At 34.5% G+C, this 18,214-nt stretch overlaps 4 protein-coding genes across 5 annotated transcripts; 1 reads left to right on the forward strand and 3 right to left on the reverse strand.

The window, feature by feature from the left end:
- Positions 1 to 3,710: 3,710 nt before the first annotated feature.
- Positions 3,711 to 4,055, forward strand: LOC140991817 (MAPK kinase substrate protein At1g80180-like). Its single transcript, XM_073461983.1, has one exon. It carries the CDS (start codon positions 3,711 to 3,713, stop codon positions 4,053 to 4,055), a length of 345 nt encoding a protein of 114 aa, XP_073318084.1.
- A 2,203-nt stretch (positions 4,056 to 6,258) lies between these two features.
- On the reverse strand, positions 6,259 to 8,777 carry LOC140991044 (transport protein particle 20 kDa subunit-like). 2 transcript variants are annotated; one of them, XM_073460950.1, is made up of 6 exons: positions 8,619 to 8,777; positions 7,578 to 7,726; positions 7,382 to 7,467; positions 7,218 to 7,282; positions 6,784 to 6,866; positions 6,259 to 6,489 (listed from the first exon to the last, which is right to left on the reverse strand). In XM_073460950.1, exons 2-6 carry the CDS (start codon positions 7,656 to 7,658, stop codon positions 6,397 to 6,399), a joined length of 408 nt encoding a protein of 135 aa, XP_073317051.1. In that variant the 5' UTR covers positions 7,659 to 7,726; positions 8,619 to 8,777; the 3' UTR covers positions 6,259 to 6,396. The 2 variants fall into 2 exon arrangements, with proteins under 2 accessions (XP_073317051.1, XP_073317050.1); XM_073460949.1 differs by having other exon boundaries at positions 7,218 to 7,285.
- Positions 8,778 to 9,300: 523 nt separating this feature from the next.
- LOC140991712 (glyoxylase I 4-like) lies at positions 9,301 to 10,529 on the reverse strand. The gene is made up of 3 exons (XM_073461827.1): positions 10,265 to 10,529; positions 10,078 to 10,183; positions 9,301 to 9,712 (listed from the first exon to the last, which is right to left on the reverse strand). The coding sequence occupies exons 1-3, from the start codon at positions 10,417 to 10,419 to the stop codon at positions 9,455 to 9,457; spliced, it is 519 nt and encodes a 172-aa protein (XP_073317928.1). The 5' UTR covers positions 10,420 to 10,529; the 3' UTR covers positions 9,301 to 9,454.
- Positions 10,530 to 15,853: 5,324 nt separating this feature from the next.
- On the reverse strand, positions 15,854 to 17,594 carry LOC140990935 (embryo-specific protein ATS3B-like). Its single transcript, XM_073460811.1, has 3 exons — positions 17,347 to 17,594; positions 17,153 to 17,260; positions 15,854 to 16,200 (listed from the first exon to the last, which is right to left on the reverse strand). The coding sequence occupies exons 1-3, from the start codon at positions 17,467 to 17,469 to the stop codon at positions 15,922 to 15,924; spliced, it is 510 nt and encodes a 169-aa protein (XP_073316912.1). The 5' UTR covers positions 17,470 to 17,594; the 3' UTR covers positions 15,854 to 15,921.
- Positions 17,595 to 18,214: the final 620 nt, after the last annotated feature.

The raw sequence follows: 18,214 nt of genomic DNA on the forward strand, positions 1-18,214 counted from the left end.
GACTCAAGTCGTACATTCCACTTGTGCCCATCAAAATCATGGTTTGAGTCTCTACAAGAATCGGACTTAGGTCTGGTCATTCTAAGAAATAATAAGTCATGTGGAGTGAAGAGAATTGGAACTATCGGGTTGCGTATGCATGACAGGGCAGACAGAATTTTGCAACAAGTCAGGTATGTTCTTGAACTCAAGAGAAATCTTATATCATGAGGTGCTCTTGAATCAAATGGATACTCTTTCAAATCTGAGAATGATAATATGAAAGTACGTAGAGGATAAATGGTTGTCATGAGAGCTATCAGAAAGAACTCATTATACATTCTTTTGGGAAATATATTGTTGGGATGATCATCTAATGTTGAATACCGAGATAATATGTCAAGACTTTGGCATCTAAGACTTGGTCACATGACCGAAAAAGAGCTAATCGAACTGTCTAAGAAAAATCTGCTTTGTGGTGGTAAGGTACAAGGCTTGGAGCCTTGTGAGTTCAACACATTGGAAAAGGCAAAACATGTTAAATTGAGAATAGGAAACCATACTACATCCAGACCAATTGAATATGTTCACTAAGATGTGTGGGGACCTTCAAGAACAACTATACATGGAGGAGGAAAGTATTCATTATGACTATTGTAGATGACTACTAAAGAAGACTTTGGGTGTATATACTGAAATCCAAGGATGAAGGATTATCCAATTTTAAAGAATTGTCGTCTCTGATTGAAAGCTAGTTAGACACAAGAGTCAAACATCTAAGAACTAACAATGATCTTGAATACTTCTTTGAACAATTCAATGAGCTCTCATACTGAAGGGGATTATGAGGCATAAGACTACACCTAAAACTCCAAAGCAAAATGCATGGGTTGGCAAAACGCATGAATCGAACTTTATTAGAAATTGTAAGATCCATTATATTGAATGTTGGACTTCCAAAATGTGTTTTTTTTTTTTTTGGAAAACCTATTTTCTAGTTCTCAAGTTGAGGTGGAGAACATTGGTGATATTAAAAAGTTCACTCAAGGATTAATTGAAACAGTACAAGATGAAGCATATTATGAACCAGAAGCCCAGCATGAGGATGATGTTAACCAATACATGTTAACAAGGGATAGAAAAGAAGAGAGATCAAACCACCTCAAACATATGCACAAGCTGACATGATCTCCTTTGCACTTACTCTTGCAGAACAGGTGGATTTTCCTGAATAGCATCTTTTAAGGAATCCACTAGCTATAAACACAAAGACAAATGGTTAGAAGCAATGAATAAGGAAATAGACTCATTGAATAAAAATAACACTTGGGATCTAGTAGATAATCCAAAAGGACAACGAGTTGTTGGCTGTCAATGGATCTTTAAGGTAAAGGAAGTTGGACCAAATTATTCCAATGTGAGATATAAGGCAAGACTAGTAGCTAAGGGGCACATGCTACTAGAGGGAATTGATTTTATTGAAATATACTCTCCGGTTGTTAAACATGGTTCTATTAGGCTCATGATAGCCTTAGTCGCACAGTTGGATCTAGAATTGGAATAGCTTGATGTCAAAACCGCATTCCTCCATGGTGAACTTGAGGAAACTATTTTCATGGAGAAACCTGAAGGTTACTGAATGAAAAACAACATAAACAAAGTGTGTTTGTTAAAGAAATCTCTATATGGTCTCAAGAAAAGCCCTAGCAATGGTACAAGAGGTTTGATGAGTTTATGACCCAAATATATATACTTTACTAGGAGTAAATTTGACAACTGCATATACATGAAGAACAAAGATGCCCAATCAAAGACTTCTTGCTCCTGTATGTTGATGACATGTTAATAACAAGCAAAAACAAGAGTGATCTCCAAACTCTTAATGGGCTGCTCAGTTCTGAATTTGATATGAAGGAATTAGGGGAATCAAAGAGAATACTTGGAATGGAAATAAACAGGGAGAGAAAAGGGGAACTAGGTGATTTTTCGGTTTAGAATGCATGAATCTGAGGAAGTTAAGCTCCAATAGGACATCATTTCAAACTGTCAAATGATCAGTCTTCGGCAGATGACACAGAAAGGGACTTTATGAAAGATGTTTCTTATGCTAGTGGGGTGAGCAGTATGATGTATGTGATTGTTTGTACAAGACCAGATCTCTCATATGCCATGACTTGTGTCAACGTTCATCGCAAACTAGGAAGGTTACATTGGGAAGCTCTGAAGTGGATTATGAGATATTCGTAAGGTTCACCAAACCTAGGACTGTTTTTTAGGAGACAAGATGAATTGTGCCAATCATTAGCTGCTTTTGTTGACTCAAACTATGTTGGAAACTTAGATAACATGAAGTCATTAACTGGATCCATCTTCACTTTATATGGAACTGCCATAAGTTGGAGAGCTTTTCTTCAGACTTTGGTTTCTTTGTCTACGATAGAAGCGAAATACATAGCACTAACTGAAAGAGTTAAGAAGGCAATATGGCTAAAAGTCATTTTGGCAGAGTTTGGAACTGAACAGAAGAGTCCATCGGTGCATTGTGATAATCAAAGTGCAATCCATCTTACAAAACAAGTTTGAGATTCAAGAGAAAAAGAACAGAGGGAAGTTGCTAGGCAAAACAAGGTTTCTGATTTTCTTTTATATTCTCTTGAGAAAAGATCTTGTACTTGAATAACAATTGTGGTTATCAATAAAGAGATTTGAATTGTTCTTCCATGGATGTAGATCATTCGTGTCTGTACCAATAATTCGATTGTGCATCTATTTTTTCTTGATTGCTTGAGTGTTCTGGGTTCATATAATAGCATTGTTACTCATCATGTTCCATTGCTGAAGTGTTGATTCTTCTGGACTCCAACTGGTTCAATGAGTATCTCATTGATTTGGATGAATTCTAAACAGAGATTAGGAAGAAAAAAAAAACTCATAATGTAACTTTCAAACTTCCAAAAGAGAATATATAAATTAATGAACTTGCTCATGTCTGAATTTACCACAACTTGCAATAAAGTAACCATTTCTCTATTGACCTTGTTCAAAACATGTTAATCTGTTTTTTTTAAAAAAAAAAAAAAAAAGATCCCATTGTTTTTATGCATTAAATTAAATTTAATTGAGTACACGACTCATTTTTTTTGAAATTGTAAAAAATAACACACAAAAAACTTGACATGAGAGATCCTCATTCAAATGTTAAATATTTAAAAAGCCTTTGACTAAATCAAAATTAAGAATGAATATGTGGCTTTAATCTACTTCCATTTTTGTTTTTCCTTTTAATTTTTTAAACATATATTATACAACAATTCATGCAATAATCCATATTATATTAATAATTAATTATAAAATTATAACTATTTTTCTAATTCAACATATTTAAAAAATCGTCACACCATGATAGTAATTATTAATATAATATATAACGTAAGTAGGTAATGTTCCAAAATATATTTTTCCCCTATATAGTTAATTATAATTTTAAAATTAAGAATAATTTATGTAGCATTCTATATAATAACACGAGTACAAATTAATTAAAGCGGAGAAACGTCATTATTATTATATTAAAAAAAATCAAATCCTAATAAATATAGACCCCCAAACGCATGCAATCCCAATAATAATTCACAGTCCCCCGAACGATAAATCCCTCCAAAGATGGAACAAACGAGAGAAAGAATCAAATCCCCAAGAAAACAAATTGAAGAAAAATCAAGATTATTTTGATGGCAGGTTTGCAGAGATCAGCAGTATCATTCAGGAGACAAGGATCCTCGGGATTGGTATGGAACGACAAGCTGGATCAGCTCATTAATCAACAAAAGCAAGAGAAAAATCATAAACCTGATCGAGTCGAAAATAAAAAGGACGCAGCGGCAGCCGTCCTAGGATTAAGGATCGAAAGGAACCGATCCACAGGAGGAGAAAAGGGTTTCCGTTCCGGAAAGGTGAATTCGGCCGTTGAGCCACCGTCTCCTAAGGTTTCTGCTTGTGGTTTCTGCGGCGCTTTTGGCAAACATGAAAAGAACCGCCGTCCGCGGCCACCGAGGTCCGGTAAGCGCGGGGCGTAATTTTTATATCTTAGATGTAAAATATATATGGATCCACGAAATATATGCAAGAAATATTATTAGTAATCCCACTCTGTATTATGATTCTGGACAGAAACTAGTTTCTTTTTCCTGTTTTGCTTTCTTTCAAATACGTACATGGAATGATCTTGTGTTTGAATGATGCTTTGCTAGTTTCCATTTTGAGTCTTGACTGTCTCAAATATATATATATACACACACACGAATGATGTTTTAGCTTACTATGTTTTTTGTTGATTTTTAGTGAGATTTTCATATTTTATTTTCTTAATATATATATTTAATTTCTAATGAAATTTTTGAAAGTTGAATTTTAAATATTTGAGATCAAAAGATGTATCTAAAATATAAATAATTTTCAAATTATAGAAAGAATAATGATATTGCTGACATAACCTCGATTATTATTAACATAATAGTAAACATTGCTGATATATCTGACATTATATTAATACTCCAACCAAAAAAGATTAAAGTTTTTGACTAATTAAATGAGCAAAATCTAATTCACGTCAATTTGCATGACACAACTTTTTCCTTCTCATTCAGTAAATATTTTACATTTTACTTGGGACATTATGACTCGTGAGGATGTCATGTATTATTTTCAAATGCAATAATAATGTATCACAAAATATGTGTGAACAAGAAATGAAGTGTCTTTGCAAGTTAGTTTTCATTAAATCATAAGCTTCATATCTAGTATTTTGGATGCTCATTAATTCTTCAATGTTTTGATTTACCAATATTTTTTGTGGTCCATCATTCTATGCTAGGTAAGCGCTTATCAATATATCTAAAGCTTTAGTTGTTACTCAAGATGTAACTTTATTTTCTTATATTTACGGTAGCGTATAGTGTACCTATTTGGGTGTTAATGGGTCAGGCTGATAGGCTCATGAGTCCGATGAGCTGCGTATCTATCTACTGGTGTTGTCCTGTATCCCTTAAAGATCGGTCTTTTCATTTTCCTACCGCTGTCCATGTCCCCAACATAAATAGTATTATATGTTAAGATTTGATATCGTTATTTTACGGCATACCTAGCCAACCAATTCAAGTGGTGCAACATAACAGCTTGACGCACGATAATTTTCTAGGAGGTCACTCATCCCAATACTACTCATACTTATACATACTTAACCCAATATTATATCTTGGACTTTAATATTTCGTATCCTTTACAATGGAAGAAATATGCTACAAGTTTCTAACATATTCTCCTTCATCCTCTGCCAAATCGTCAATTTTAAGCTGTCACAAAACTTTTTGTTTAAAAAAAAAAAAGAAAAAAACCTTCACATTTTATTATTTCAAATGGTGCTATATATTCCATGCATAAATGTTGGACGCCAAATACAACATAAGATAATTAGATTTTTTTTCCATTTGTTGGATGCTTATGTTCTTTCTTGTTTGAAGAAAGAGGGGTTGTAGTTTTAAAATGAAATAGTTAATTCATCCATCTATAGTTAAGTTAGACTCCTATAGGGGTCCTATGGATGAATGAGATTGAATGTGATAAAAAAAAAAAAAAAAAATTTATGTCATTATTAAAATAATTGTGTTTTTTATGTATAATAAAAATTGATAAATAAAATATTTGAGTTAAATATGATAATAAAATATATCATTTTAAATAAAAAATTGTCGATCCAAATGTAACATTAATGTATTTCTTTGGTTGATGATGATGATGATTTAAAAATACTACTAAAATAATAAGTGGGAAATAGCCCTCATCCGAAGGAAACCTCAAAGTCAACATCAATAATTTGAATGTGGTACAAGTGGATGGTTTTCACATCCTCCCATATCTGGTATAAATACGTGCCAAGACACAAGTGGGAGTCAAATATGAGTAATCCTCATAATTTAAAAAAAAAATTCAAATTTTATTTATAATTTTTAATAAAATCTATATTTTTGGCTTAAATTTTCAAACTTTTTAACAAGTCCCATGTTTTTGGCTCCGTTTGGGATCTGTAGCGCTCGATCACACACAATACATATATACACACACACACATGCGCACGTTGCATGAATGTCACAACCATTCGGGGCTATGAATTTTGATGAACTTCACAAAACCAACGTACTTCATAGCAAAAAGTGGTAACAAAATGAAACAAGAAAATATCCAGATGTAGTTCTAGAGTAAATGATAATAGCTGATGCCATATGAAGAATTCTTGAAACTTTATTAAAGAGTAATGATAGTATCGAAACAAAAAGTTCAGAGCAATGTAGGTTTACACAGCACATCTGACTCCAAATTAACATGAGACTCTCAAATAAAAGGAAGGAAGGCAGGCTGGCTTCACAGATATTTTCTAGCAAGAGCTCGAACTTTCGTGTCAAAATGCGATGAAGTGATGCGACTCCCAGCAAGATAAAGGGGGTTGAGAATGGTCTGAAAATATCAACACAGAAATCAGCAACTTCTTCATGCGAACAAATATATCAGCACAGAAAATAGCAGCAATTATACGCCTTAACTTTACTCTGATTTTTTTCTTGATTTTTGTAGTATAGAACAATGAGCAGAGTCACTTGCAGTACTGGGAAAAAATTAGCTACTTTTAGTTTTTAGTGAAGAATTTTCTGAGCTACTAGTGGCTTTGGATGAAATTTGAGCGAGCTACCATAAAACTTCAATAGGAATATAAACGAGACTGCAGATAACTGAGTGCATAATAAAACTTGCCTTTATGTATAACTCGTGAACCTCTTGGAAGAAGCTCTTAATCCCATCATCATTACGAGAATCATGAAGCAGCATCAGACGAGTATGTACGAACATAATTGGTTAAGGAAAAAGATAAAGTGAATCAATGACACTTATCTAATGCATGACCAATATAAAGGCCTTGTATATTAAATTCAAGCATGTGTTGTCTGTCCCAACTTACAGGGCTTGTTAAAATATAAAACAAATTGATCGTGTAAGATCTCATTAGCTCAAAATGAGAAAGGTTGTAGCTTGAAAATTTTAAGCATCAAAACTGACGTTTTATTCATATTCGAGAGCCAGATCCGCAGTGCTCACCCCAGAATTTATACAATAATACAAGTATCTAATCATCCAAGATTTTTCAAAAAAGATGCAAAGGATTGTATCAATGAAAACAAATCAAAGGATATGACCTGCAGTTACGTATACAGACACGACCAAATCATCAAATCTGTCAATTGCTTTCAGAAACCTACTTCACAAAACAAAAAAGGGATGAATGAGTACCAACACCACATATACAATCAATAAACACGTAAATTTTTCCAAATTAATCATGTAGGTTTCTCACATAGCACTTGTAGTCCACGCCACATCTTGAACAATGTCTAAAGCAGCATGTAATATGAATTGATGTTGATGAGCAGCGTCCTCTTTCTTCGGATCTCAAAATTATTAGAATAAATCATATTGTATATTGCCAAAATGGCGAAAATGAAATTAAAAAGGAAAATATAAATTTTATGAGGGATCGAAAAGAATCATACTTTGGGAACTGTACCAACTTCGGCTTCGTAAATGGGAATATCATTTTTGCTTACTATCATGAAGCACGCAGTACTTGCCATCAATTTCTTCCTCTTCTGCTTCGTCTTCTATGAATTTAGCTTCTCTGTAAATCTGTTAAAGAGTGCGCCTGCAAACATGGGCATGGTGAGTAATTTTTAATATTGCGATCTGATACGTGTATATATCTCTGCTGTATCTGCTATTTTATAATGGTAGAGCATATCAGAATAACTGTTGCGGCGTCACAATGTTACACCAAAAGTTACTTGAATTTATTAGTAATCTCAACATGCTTCCAACTTCTCCCAAGTCCAAACTTTTCACAATGGATCCCATCATGTTTCTTTCTATCGCTCCCATCAATTAGGTTTCTTGGACTGTTTTTGCGTTTCTACGGCTTTCAAAAACTAAAATCCAGAACTCCAAGAATCTCAGTTATTCTCAACTTATCCGAACCATCTCTCAACTGCTTCACATGGCCTTTTTCAGTTTCCTCTGTTCCCATAAGTCTCTGTATTCATTCTCTCAACAACAAAATTGCTTCTGCGTTGAAGAAATTAAATCCAGTCTAATCTAAAACCAAAAATATCTCAGCTTTCTTAATTCTCCCCCCACCATGGTGTTGTTGGGTAAGCCATAGTTTGATTCAAACATCCATTTTAGATCTCTAATTTTTGTAGTTTATACGTCCATTATTCTATGTTTATAAATTAATTTTTTTTTAATGTATTCATTCAACTATGGCACTATCAAAACGAGGATTACGCATATATATTCATTTCACAAAATATTGGTAAAAACCTCAATTCTAAGACTCTTCATTTCGAAAGCTTGCCGAAACATACGAATTTTTATCAAATGCAAATGAAAACTCTTGATCACAAATCTGAAACTAAACAAACTATAATCCAACTTCGAAAGCCATTTTTACACCGTAAATTAACTGTTCCCCCGATTAAAACATCCAATAGACCCATTGATGAATCCCTAAACAAAGAAACCACGAATTGAAAATTCACCTGAAATTGCTTTGACCGGGCCGGGTTTCGGGAGGAACCGGAGTCACTTCCCGGGTTGGCTTGCGAGAGTTAGAAGCCGTCTTCCCCGAAATTCAGCTGAAAACTGAAGAGGCGGCTGGAGTGGGCCTACTCCATTTCCACATTAGCTTTACTGGGCCTACAAAAACGTGGGCTTTGTATATGGCCCATATATAAATTGGTCCACATCACCTTATTACTAAAATCTTTAAAAAATTTAAATATGAATTAATTTTGTGATTGCATAACAAATACTGAAGTATTTTCCGTAAGCTTTTGAAAAACAAAGTAACGAGAAACAATGATTATATTGACTTTGTGAATGGAAAAAAAATGTATTTACAAGAAATTAAATTACAAAATATTTAATTTTATACATAAACGGAGAAGTGAAACAATATTATAAATTCGAACATAATCAAGTATTTGCGTTTAATGCGAACCAATATCGATGATATATAAGATGTCACATTGAAAAATAATTATTATTGCATAACCAATCATAATCATTGATTCAAATATATAAGATTCATGTTTGATCTCATATAAAAAAAAATCGAGTCGATAACCGTATCACAACTGATCATAACCATTGATTCAAAAATATGTAAGATTCATGTTTGATCTCATATAAATAAAAAAAAAAAAAAAAAAATCGAGTCGATAACCGTACCACACTTAAAGTTTCTTTATTATTACTCTATAAATATTGATCTCATGTTTTAATAAAAACATGGAATAAAGATATTCCATCTTATACAAAAACACGAGCCAAAACTAAGCGGTAAAACGGAGAACAATGTACAACTTCTGGTCAGTCAAGGTTGTACGACGGAGAGCTTGATCTGCTGCTGCGGTTGTTGCTGCACCAGATTCAACCTGGAGCAAGAACGTACCATCTCCTCAGCCAACGGTACCATGGGGATGTTGTCGCAGTTGCAGATTTCGATCATGAAACCATCGGGGTCGTGGAAGAAGAGCTGGTCCACGTATATCCCGCCTTCCTCAACTCTCTGCCGCACCCAATCAATCCCCATTTCGGTCAGCCTCTTCTCCACCATCGTCATGCTCTCACACTGTCCTAATCAATAAACCTTTTCGTTTACTCGATCTTTCACACAAATTCAATTTATCATTTTAAAACAAATTTTATAAACAAATTTCTTATCTTCTTGTTAAAATATCATTGCTAATATATCAACGCTGCTAAATATAAAAACTCCACTGAATATCTTGGACAATCAGATATTCAAATTTCGAATAAAACCAAAAATTCAAAAATTGAGCCGAATTTTGTAATTCAGATATAAATATTAAAATCGAAGTTTATTTGATTCGATCACCACATTATATATGTCAAAACCGAACTCACTGAAAAAACCGAAATTTCACTAAATTAATAATTTTGTTTTTATTTTTATCTATATTATATATTTATCACCTGGAAGGAAATGTGATTGTCCTTGGGATTAATTACAGTCTTCTTGCGAATAATTTCCGGATCTTCGGATTGCAGCAAATGTATCCCAATCCCATGACCAAACAACCTGAAAATCAAAGTTACAAACAAGATTCATTTTTTTTTCTTTACTATTTTAAAAAAAAAAACTTTGAAGAACATTACGTACCAAGCCCCATCAAAGTTCAAAGATCCAGGCCTCCTGACTGGCACAAACCCAAGAACATTCTGGTAGAAATTAATGGATTCCTCGACTGATGTGCAAACCAGAGAGATGTGATTCAAAGAAGATAGCTGCAATGGGTTGCTCTTGTTATCCTTCATCTTTATCTTACTTCAAAAAATACCAAGAAATATTGCAAAATTAAAATTAGTGGAATATATATATGAGTACAAAACAGAAAATGTACACGGGCGACTTATTAGGCGAAATGGGAGGTGATATCTCTGGACTTATATAGAAAATTGGGAGAAGGGAAACTTTGATTCATGGCAGATTTTTATTTGGAAAAATGACAAATATTTGGTACTCGGACACGTAGGTTCCAACGTTTGGTGACTCGGATGGAGACATTTCATATTATAGAAATCCATATCCGCTACGTACTAATCAACCGTACACTCTTCAAACATTGATTTTTATTTTGCATTATTTATCTACGATATCTTTGCAAAATCAACAAACTTTTCATAAATATTATCTTACATACTCTTAAAATATAAAAATTCTTATAAGATTATGAGTTGTATGAGATGAATATCAAACTCGATCTTACTCAAAATATATTATTTTTCACTGTAAATATGTATCAGATCAATTTGTATTACATATATAAATCCGTGAGACGATCTCACGTAATAGTTATTTCTCCTGAAAATATGTACGGACAAGGGTATATATATGCTTAAGATTTAAAAATATATGAAGTGTGTGTTTAATATTCGAAAACAATAGAGTTACTAAATCATTTTATTTTTCAAAAAAGTATTGTATATATATGCAGTTAATTAAACCTTTAATTATTTACTAGTAATAAAATCAAAACATAACGTGGATACTTTATAGTTAATTCATTTGGTAAGTTTGAAATAAAATTTCGGATCGGAGGAAGCGAAGTAAAACTTTGATAAATTTAATCAAATTAAGTGACAATTTTATCGAGAAGCCTTTTATCCTCTTTTGATTTGAAACAAAATATTGAGAAATATGAAATTAATAGTTGGACAACTAAATACGTAAAGCCAGACGATATTCACGAGATCTTACGTTACGTACACAAGCCTTATCTTGCTAAATGATCCATTGGTGTTGTTTTCGCGGACCGACGATAAAAACAAAATATAAAATTTTTATTGTGAATAAAAATAATTTTTTTTACATGTTTATTGAAAAAATATAAAATTATAGAGTACTAGATTGTAACAAATATCTCCTTCCACTAAGAAAAATTCAGGAGTCGTCGTAAACCATCCTTCTTTTTCTTTGAGATCATATTCACCTATGTTATTTTGTGTTGGAACTCGATATTTCGTTTCAAACTTAATATCTGAGTATCAAATGGTTTATATACAGTTGTTTTTGCATGCGTGTTTACTTTTTCCCAGTGCAAACATGCTAAGTCATCCATTAACATCAATGGTGGCACGAAATTAACATAAAAAAAAAAAGAAAGAAAGAAAGAAGAAGTAAAAACAGAGTTGTATGCATGATGAAAAGGGGAGTCTTGAGACTTTTATTAGCTGTAACTGAAAGACGAGTCACAACGCACATATCTTCGGTAATAAGGGATAATGACAATTATGGGCCTTGGAATCATTATGATTCTCATGTCGTGTTTGTCTTGCTTTTGTGTCAAAGTCAAAAATCTAGATGGTGAAAAAATATATATTTTTATGTTTTATTTTGGCATAAAACAACATTGAAATGATATTCGAAGTGAATTTTGAGCAGTTATGTACTATATTTCAAAACCTAATAATCACGTAAATCCATGTGCATGAATAATTTATAGAGTAGATCTCTTATGAGACGGTCTCACGAATCTTTATCTATGAGACAGATCAATCCTACCGATATTCACAATAAAAAGTAATACTGTAACGACCCATTACAAGCCCAGTGGACCGCCCATACGGCCCACTGCCCCGATCGACCCAAGGCTATCCCGATCTTGGGGCTCCCTCAAAGGGGCCTTTTCCCTCACGGGCTTTCCATATGCGTCGTACGGGTTACTCATAGAACTCTCCAACCCATGCACTGGAGCTTGTGCCTTCCCAGACTCGAACCTGAGATCACATGGATATGCTAAGTATCTATATGTCCAGGAGATCTTAGGTTCGAGTCTGGGAGGTACAAACTCTAGTGCCTGGGCTGGAGGAGTCATTGAGTAATGGGACATGGGATAACCGACTCCCGGCAGTTGGATCGGGAACAGCCCAAGCTCAATTGGTACCAGACTTGTGCTGAGTATCTATATATCCATGTGATCTCAGGTTCGAATCTGGGAAGGCACAAGCTCCAGTGCATGGGCTGGAGAGTTCTATGAGTAACCCGTATGACGCCTATGGAAAGCCCGTGAGGGAAAATGCCCCTTTGAGGGAGCCCAAGATCGGGATAGCCTTGGGTCGATCGGGGCAGTGGGCCGTATGGGCGGTCCACTGGGCCTGTAATGGGTCGTTACAAATACTCATAACATAAAAAGTAATACTTTTTCATGGATGACCCAAATAAGAGATCCGTCTTAAAGAATACGACTCGTGAGACCGTCTCACACAAATTTTTGTCCAATTTATATTATATGTAGAACAGGTATGCTCTATTTTTGGATCTACTAATTTTATATAGTAATAATATCCAAAATAGTCCTTTTGTATCATTTTCATTCCAATAAAGTCTGGAGTAAACCTTCTAGTTGTGGTTTATTTATTTTCCCCATGCATCTTGATTATATGTTAGAAAGCTCTCACTTCTATATTAAATATATAATTAGTTTTACTGTCAATAAAATATTTAGAAAAATAACACAAATCTTTCTTCATATTTTATTTTTCAATTTTCTTTAAACAACCCATAGTTAGAATTTCTTTGATATTATATTATTTGTTTAACAACTATTTGTGGCATGAGACTCCACGTGGCACAAACACAGTGGCTAAATTAGAAGTGAAACTACAATTTTACCTCTGAAACATTCCAAATGTTAAGCGCTTCACCTCCCGCCTCTGCAAATATCTTCGAATCTTTCCAGTCAAACTTGAAGTTGAACTTTAATTCAAACCAAACTCGAACATGATTAATTGATTTAATTCGAGTCAAATTTGAGCATTATTGTTTTCGTCATATTCGTCTAGATTTGATTTGTTACACCCTTGTACAAAGTGAGTTTGCCACGTTCTGAGAAATGTAAAATATTTTGGTATATGATTCTGTAGAGTAAAGCTTGTTTAAAGCTATACAAGTTGGAGTTGTACTTGTCATTATATCTTGCACAGTGGCTTGTAGCACGCAGTTCTTTGAATTAAAGTTACGCGATAAATTCGAAATTTGTTTGTACGAGAGAGGTGAGTGCACTGCTATTGATCCTTCGGTGCAATTGTCTGGGGATATGTCCTTGTATTTGAATCATTGTTTTATTGTTTCACAGTAGCAGGTCAAAAATCGCCTTCATACAGACGGATTGTAAGCATGATTGTATGCATGGTTTGCCAAAACGGGATCGGAACGGCAGGAACGGCCGTTCCGGAACCGGAACGCTACCTACCTTGACAGAGTTCCGGTGTTTGGAGGTATATGATGTGGGTCGGCGTTCAATGCATGAAGAACGGCGATTTAACGGGAAATCGGAACGGGCCACGCTCGGAACGGAACGGTTTTATTGAAACCGTCGCTTTGAGCGACGGTTTTACTCAAACCGTCGCTTTGAGCGACGGTTTTTTAACCGTCGCAGATTTAACATCTGCGACGGGTTTAATACAACCGTCGCTAAGTTAGCGAAATCGGCGACGGTTGAATAAACACCGTCGCTAAATTTATTCGTCGTATCTTTGCTTTGTAGTACAAATAATGCAATTTTGAGTCCCGTGACTCCTCCTCTCCCTCTTATTTACATCAAATAATCTATTTAAATGATATTTATTTTAATTTTTATATTTCTAAATATTTTCCAAAATTTTTAATTTTTATATATTTATAATATTTTTTTTAATATCCGTTCCGCGAAATTTCATTATAACTGGAACGGTAGCATCCGTTCCGGTCTCCGCGACCGCGACAGCGAACCATGATTGTATGAGAATAAGAAAGAGTGTATCAGCGAGTATTGTCTTTTGATTCTTCTTCCATCTGTTTTTCGATTTGGATGTTGCTGGTATTAACAAATCATTTGAAGTATGGCTAAATTTAATTCTGTTTTCTGGGCTTCGCTTTCTTGATAAAATGTTGCTGTGTAAGAAACATAACCATCCCTTTAATTTCTTGATTTTGTTATTCATCTGAAGTTGTTTATGTGATCTTCAGCCTTTCCAAAACCATGTCTAGTTTCCATGAGACAACTCGCCTTCGCTTAAAATATCCCTAAAACCTTTAAGAATGACATGCAAGAGATGACTTATCGAGGTGATCGGCGACTTGCTATGATTAATCTTCGGAAAAAGGTATTATCTTGATAAACACTTGGATTTGATTAAAACCCCTCTAACCCGGGACCTTCATATCATAATGGAAATTGGCATCATGTGTGACATCATGTGTTGACGATTCACCACATTACAACGGGAGAAACAATCCAAGTTTAGCACAGAAAAATCCTTGACCTCTGAGAAAACCCGCTAGATACGACCTATATTCGGTGGATCTGTTTCATATTTGACACCTCTTAAACTAAGGTTCGTCGTGCTTTGATTCTTCATTCGAGTGATTTTCTTCTTCTCACTTTGCACGGAATTATTTTCCAGGAACATTAGATTTTAAGCTGCAGAGTGAAGCAGGCAAAAAGCTGATGCAGAGATCTGGAAGAGCACCCGATGATATTTCAAGTGTTGTGCTTGTTGAAAAAGATGGGCATATCTCCCTGCACTCCTGTTATTAAAGTTGGCATTTGAAAACAATAGTTGAAACTGCTGCACATTTTCCTTCCAAACTTGGCACTTTGATAAAAATGACTTTCGCCTGTGAGAGCGAAATCATGTTTCCAAGACGTTAACTCAGTGTCGTATTTGTTGGAGCCTTGATTTCAGGTCATATATCAAGTCAAAAGCTGTTCTAAAGATATTGGAACACATCAAGTTGCCCTTTCCCCAGCTGGCTTTCTTTCTGCAATTCATACCACTGTGAGTCGACTTACGACATTTCCAAGTATCAGTTGAACGCTCTTGTTTTACTTTATTCTTGCTATTAAATTTTGCAGATTCATTTGAGATTTTGTATATGACGACGTCGCAGATAACAGATACAGGTTTTCGGACGCTCTGATTCGTGCGACTTATAGGCTATAGCATGCTGTTGCATGCATATATGTCTATCAAATTTCTGAATTTGCTAGAAACTTAAAGCCATAAATAACTCAGAACCTTCTTTTCCTTCGAGAAAAGTTCCCTGACAGCATAAATTTTGTATCCTTTTCTTAGAACCTGATACAGTATCTGCTTTTACTCTGCTAAAAAATTACTCCGATTTCCAAAAGTGGAAAAACTTAATATTTACCAGAGATAACATATAACATGTAGTCACTAATCTGATACAAGCATTTTCTGATCAGAATAACCAAAGAAATCATCACATTTGTGAACTTCATTCACGTTATGTAATTCGTGGCAGAAATGCTAAACTCAGGTGTCCTTTACAAGCAAAGAAGATGCCGTCGTACCATAGCAATAGTTAAATCCATACCAAATATCACTAGGTATCATCACATTGTAGTAGAAAGTCGCAGGGCTGACATTATATCCGTAGACTGTTACATCATATGGGATCCATCCATCATAGCCACTTCGGTAGAGGTACAAATAGCATATCTGGTATGTACATGGGCCATATACCTGAAAAGTATCTGTTGAACATCGCTCAAACGTCCTTGAACGAGGATCATCCAGTCTTGGTGCGTAAACCTGTATATTGAAATCAAGAATCAAACATAAGATGATGAAATATGCAGGATGTTCAATAGCATTTTCGAGCTCCACTCTTGGATGTCCTGATTATTTTTGCATCAATGCTGGCCAAGAATGAAAATATTTTTCGAAGAAAAGCACAAGTAACACTATTGGATGTTAATTAATTCTTCAAAACAGAAACTTCCCTCAATTTATGGAAGGGATCCAAATTTGCAGGCCAAGTAAGATTCATATGATAACAACTTATGGTCTCAGATTAAAGATAACTATGTAAACGAAGAAAATCAAACAAATGCATATTGTCAATATCTGGAAACAACTGCAAAGCTAAAACTACACTCAGAACTCTGCCAAAGAGGAATATTGAATTTCTGCTTCATGCCAACCAGCCGGCTCGTTAAAATATCCGTTCTAAATATACATTGTTCATAATTGAAAGGAGAAAAATGCATTTCACCTCTTTATGTTTCAAAGATTCACAATTTTTGTTTTCGCCTCTACCTGTTACGCTTCTAAGTTACCAACGCTAACGAGGATCAAACAAAAGTATCAGTTGGTTTCATTTATCTATACATAAAAGTACACAAAAACAATGTTAATTCACTCACTGACTTTTCGAGCTTCAGTTTTCCCAATCCATGTGTACTTTTTGGTCTCTACCGCGGCGCAGAGTAAATTACAATTTTTTGCATAGGTTGAATAGCTTATAAAAAAATTACATCGAAATTTCCGAATTTCTTTCTTTCATTCTTTCTTTCTTTCAAGGAAAATGGTAAAAAGAAACGAACTTGGCAAAACCCTCTCCAAAAACCTGAGCTTTAACTTAGGTATTTAATTTCTAAAATACCCAAAATCAAATAATATACACCCAGAGTAAAAGCGAACAAAAATTCGATAAATATCACAAGAAAACAACATCATATATATTTGTACAAGAAATTAGAACCTGATTTCCGTAAGCATCACCGAAGGCGAGACTGATTTGATCCCTTGTGTATCGAGTGGAATAACAACTTGTCCTTATGCTCACCGTAAACGAACAGCTTCTTTGATTCTGAAAAAAACCACAAAAACAAATAAATGAAGCTTCGGACCGATTAATACTTCGAACAATTCCTCCAAGAAAGAGATATTTAAAACCTGGGTGGTGTTGATTTTGAGGGAATTGAGAGGCTGCGGGCGTGGAATTATTGATCTTGCTTGAGAAACAAAGATTGCGAGAGAGAAAACGAGCAGAAAACACACGGATCTGAACATTTTCATCGGAACATAAATCGTTGATTCGGTTTTACGAAATTTGCGAGGAAATGAATAGTTTACGAGACTAGCAGGTCCCCGTCTTGTGTTGGTGGCAGATTTTCTATTTTTCTTTTTTAGTATTTTCCAGCATGTCGATTTGTATGAGACAGCGTTAGCAGATTACTATAATATGCACACGTACGTTTTCAATTTGCCAAGTGGTCGGTTTTCGATTGTTATTTATTTGTTATAATTGTGTGTAAGAAATTTCTGTCAAAATATTTGTGCTATGCGACATTTACTTTTTTTTATTTTTTAAATAAAAATGCATCCGAAAAATTATGGCGAACAATTACCAAAATTGAAAAAAAGATATAAGTTAGTCGACTAAACTGGAAATCAACCGGTTAGATGACGCGACGATTTTTCCAAAATCTGCCACAAATTTGAATCTGCTCGCGGTTTTTATAAAATTGTTAGCAAATTACCACGTTTTTTTGATACCGTGGTAAATTAACGACAGTTGTATATGAACCATCATTATTAATAAAGGCGGTATATGGGTTTAAAGATACCGTCCTTAGCTCGAGTAGTCATGGGGTGTAAGGGATGAGGTGTAGTATGAGATTCAACATGAGGAGAAAGAGAGGTTGAGGATGAAAGAAGAACATTAGGAGATGAATTTACAGACAAAGGGGAGGAGGGGGAAGCTAAGGATGAAGGAGCAGCAGATGATCTGAACCGCATATCGGTTGAAGAATGTATTGGG

Source organism: Primulina huaijiensis, chromosome 13 (genome assembly GCF_012295235.1).
Source record: "Primulina huaijiensis isolate GDHJ02 chromosome 13, ASM1229523v2, whole genome shotgun sequence".
Taxonomy (NCBI): domain Eukaryota; kingdom Viridiplantae; phylum Streptophyta; class Magnoliopsida; order Lamiales; family Gesneriaceae; genus Primulina; species Primulina huaijiensis.

Excerpts from the sequence above, each read along its gene's own strand:
- LOC140991817 (XM_073461983.1), top strand. The coding sequence starts at position 3,711 with ATGGCAGGTTTGCAGAGATCAGCAGTATCATTCAGGAGACAAGGATCC.
- LOC140991044 (XM_073460949.1), bottom strand. The coding sequence starts at position 7,658 with ATGGCAAGTACTGCGTGCTTCATGATAGTAAGCAAAAATGATATTCCC. Across the intron at positions 7,286-7,381 it reads GCGTGGACTACAAGTGCTAT|TAGGTTTCTGAAAGCAATTG; the intron begins GTGAGAAACCTA and ends TGTTTTGTGAAG. Across the intron at positions 6,490-6,783 it reads TTCACGAGTTATACATAAAG|ACCATTCTCAACCCCCTTTA; the intron begins GCAAGTTTTATT and ends TGATATTTTCAG.
- LOC140991712 (XM_073461827.1), bottom strand. The coding sequence starts at position 10,419 with ATGAAGGATAACAAGAGCAACCCATTGCAGCTATCTTCTTTGAATCAC. Across the intron at positions 10,184-10,264 it reads TTGAACTTTGATGGGGCTTG|GTTGTTTGGTCATGGGATTG; the intron begins GTACGTAATGTT and ends TTTGATTTTCAG. Across the intron at positions 9,713-10,077 it reads ACAATCACATTTCCTTCCAG|TGTGAGAGCATGACGATGGT; the intron begins GTGATAAATATA and ends TGATTAGGACAG.
- LOC140990935 (XM_073460811.1), bottom strand. The coding sequence starts at position 17,469 with ATGAAAATGTTCAGATCCGTGTGTTTTCTGCTCGTTTTCTCTCTCGCA. Across the intron at positions 17,261-17,346 it reads TCAAAATCAACACCACCCAG|AATCAAAGAAGCTGTTCGTT; the intron begins GTTTTAAATATC and ends GGTTTTTTTCAG. Across the intron at positions 16,201-17,152 it reads GTGATGCTTACGGAAATCAG|GTTTACGCACCAAGACTGGA; the intron begins GTTCTAATTTCT and ends TTCAATATACAG.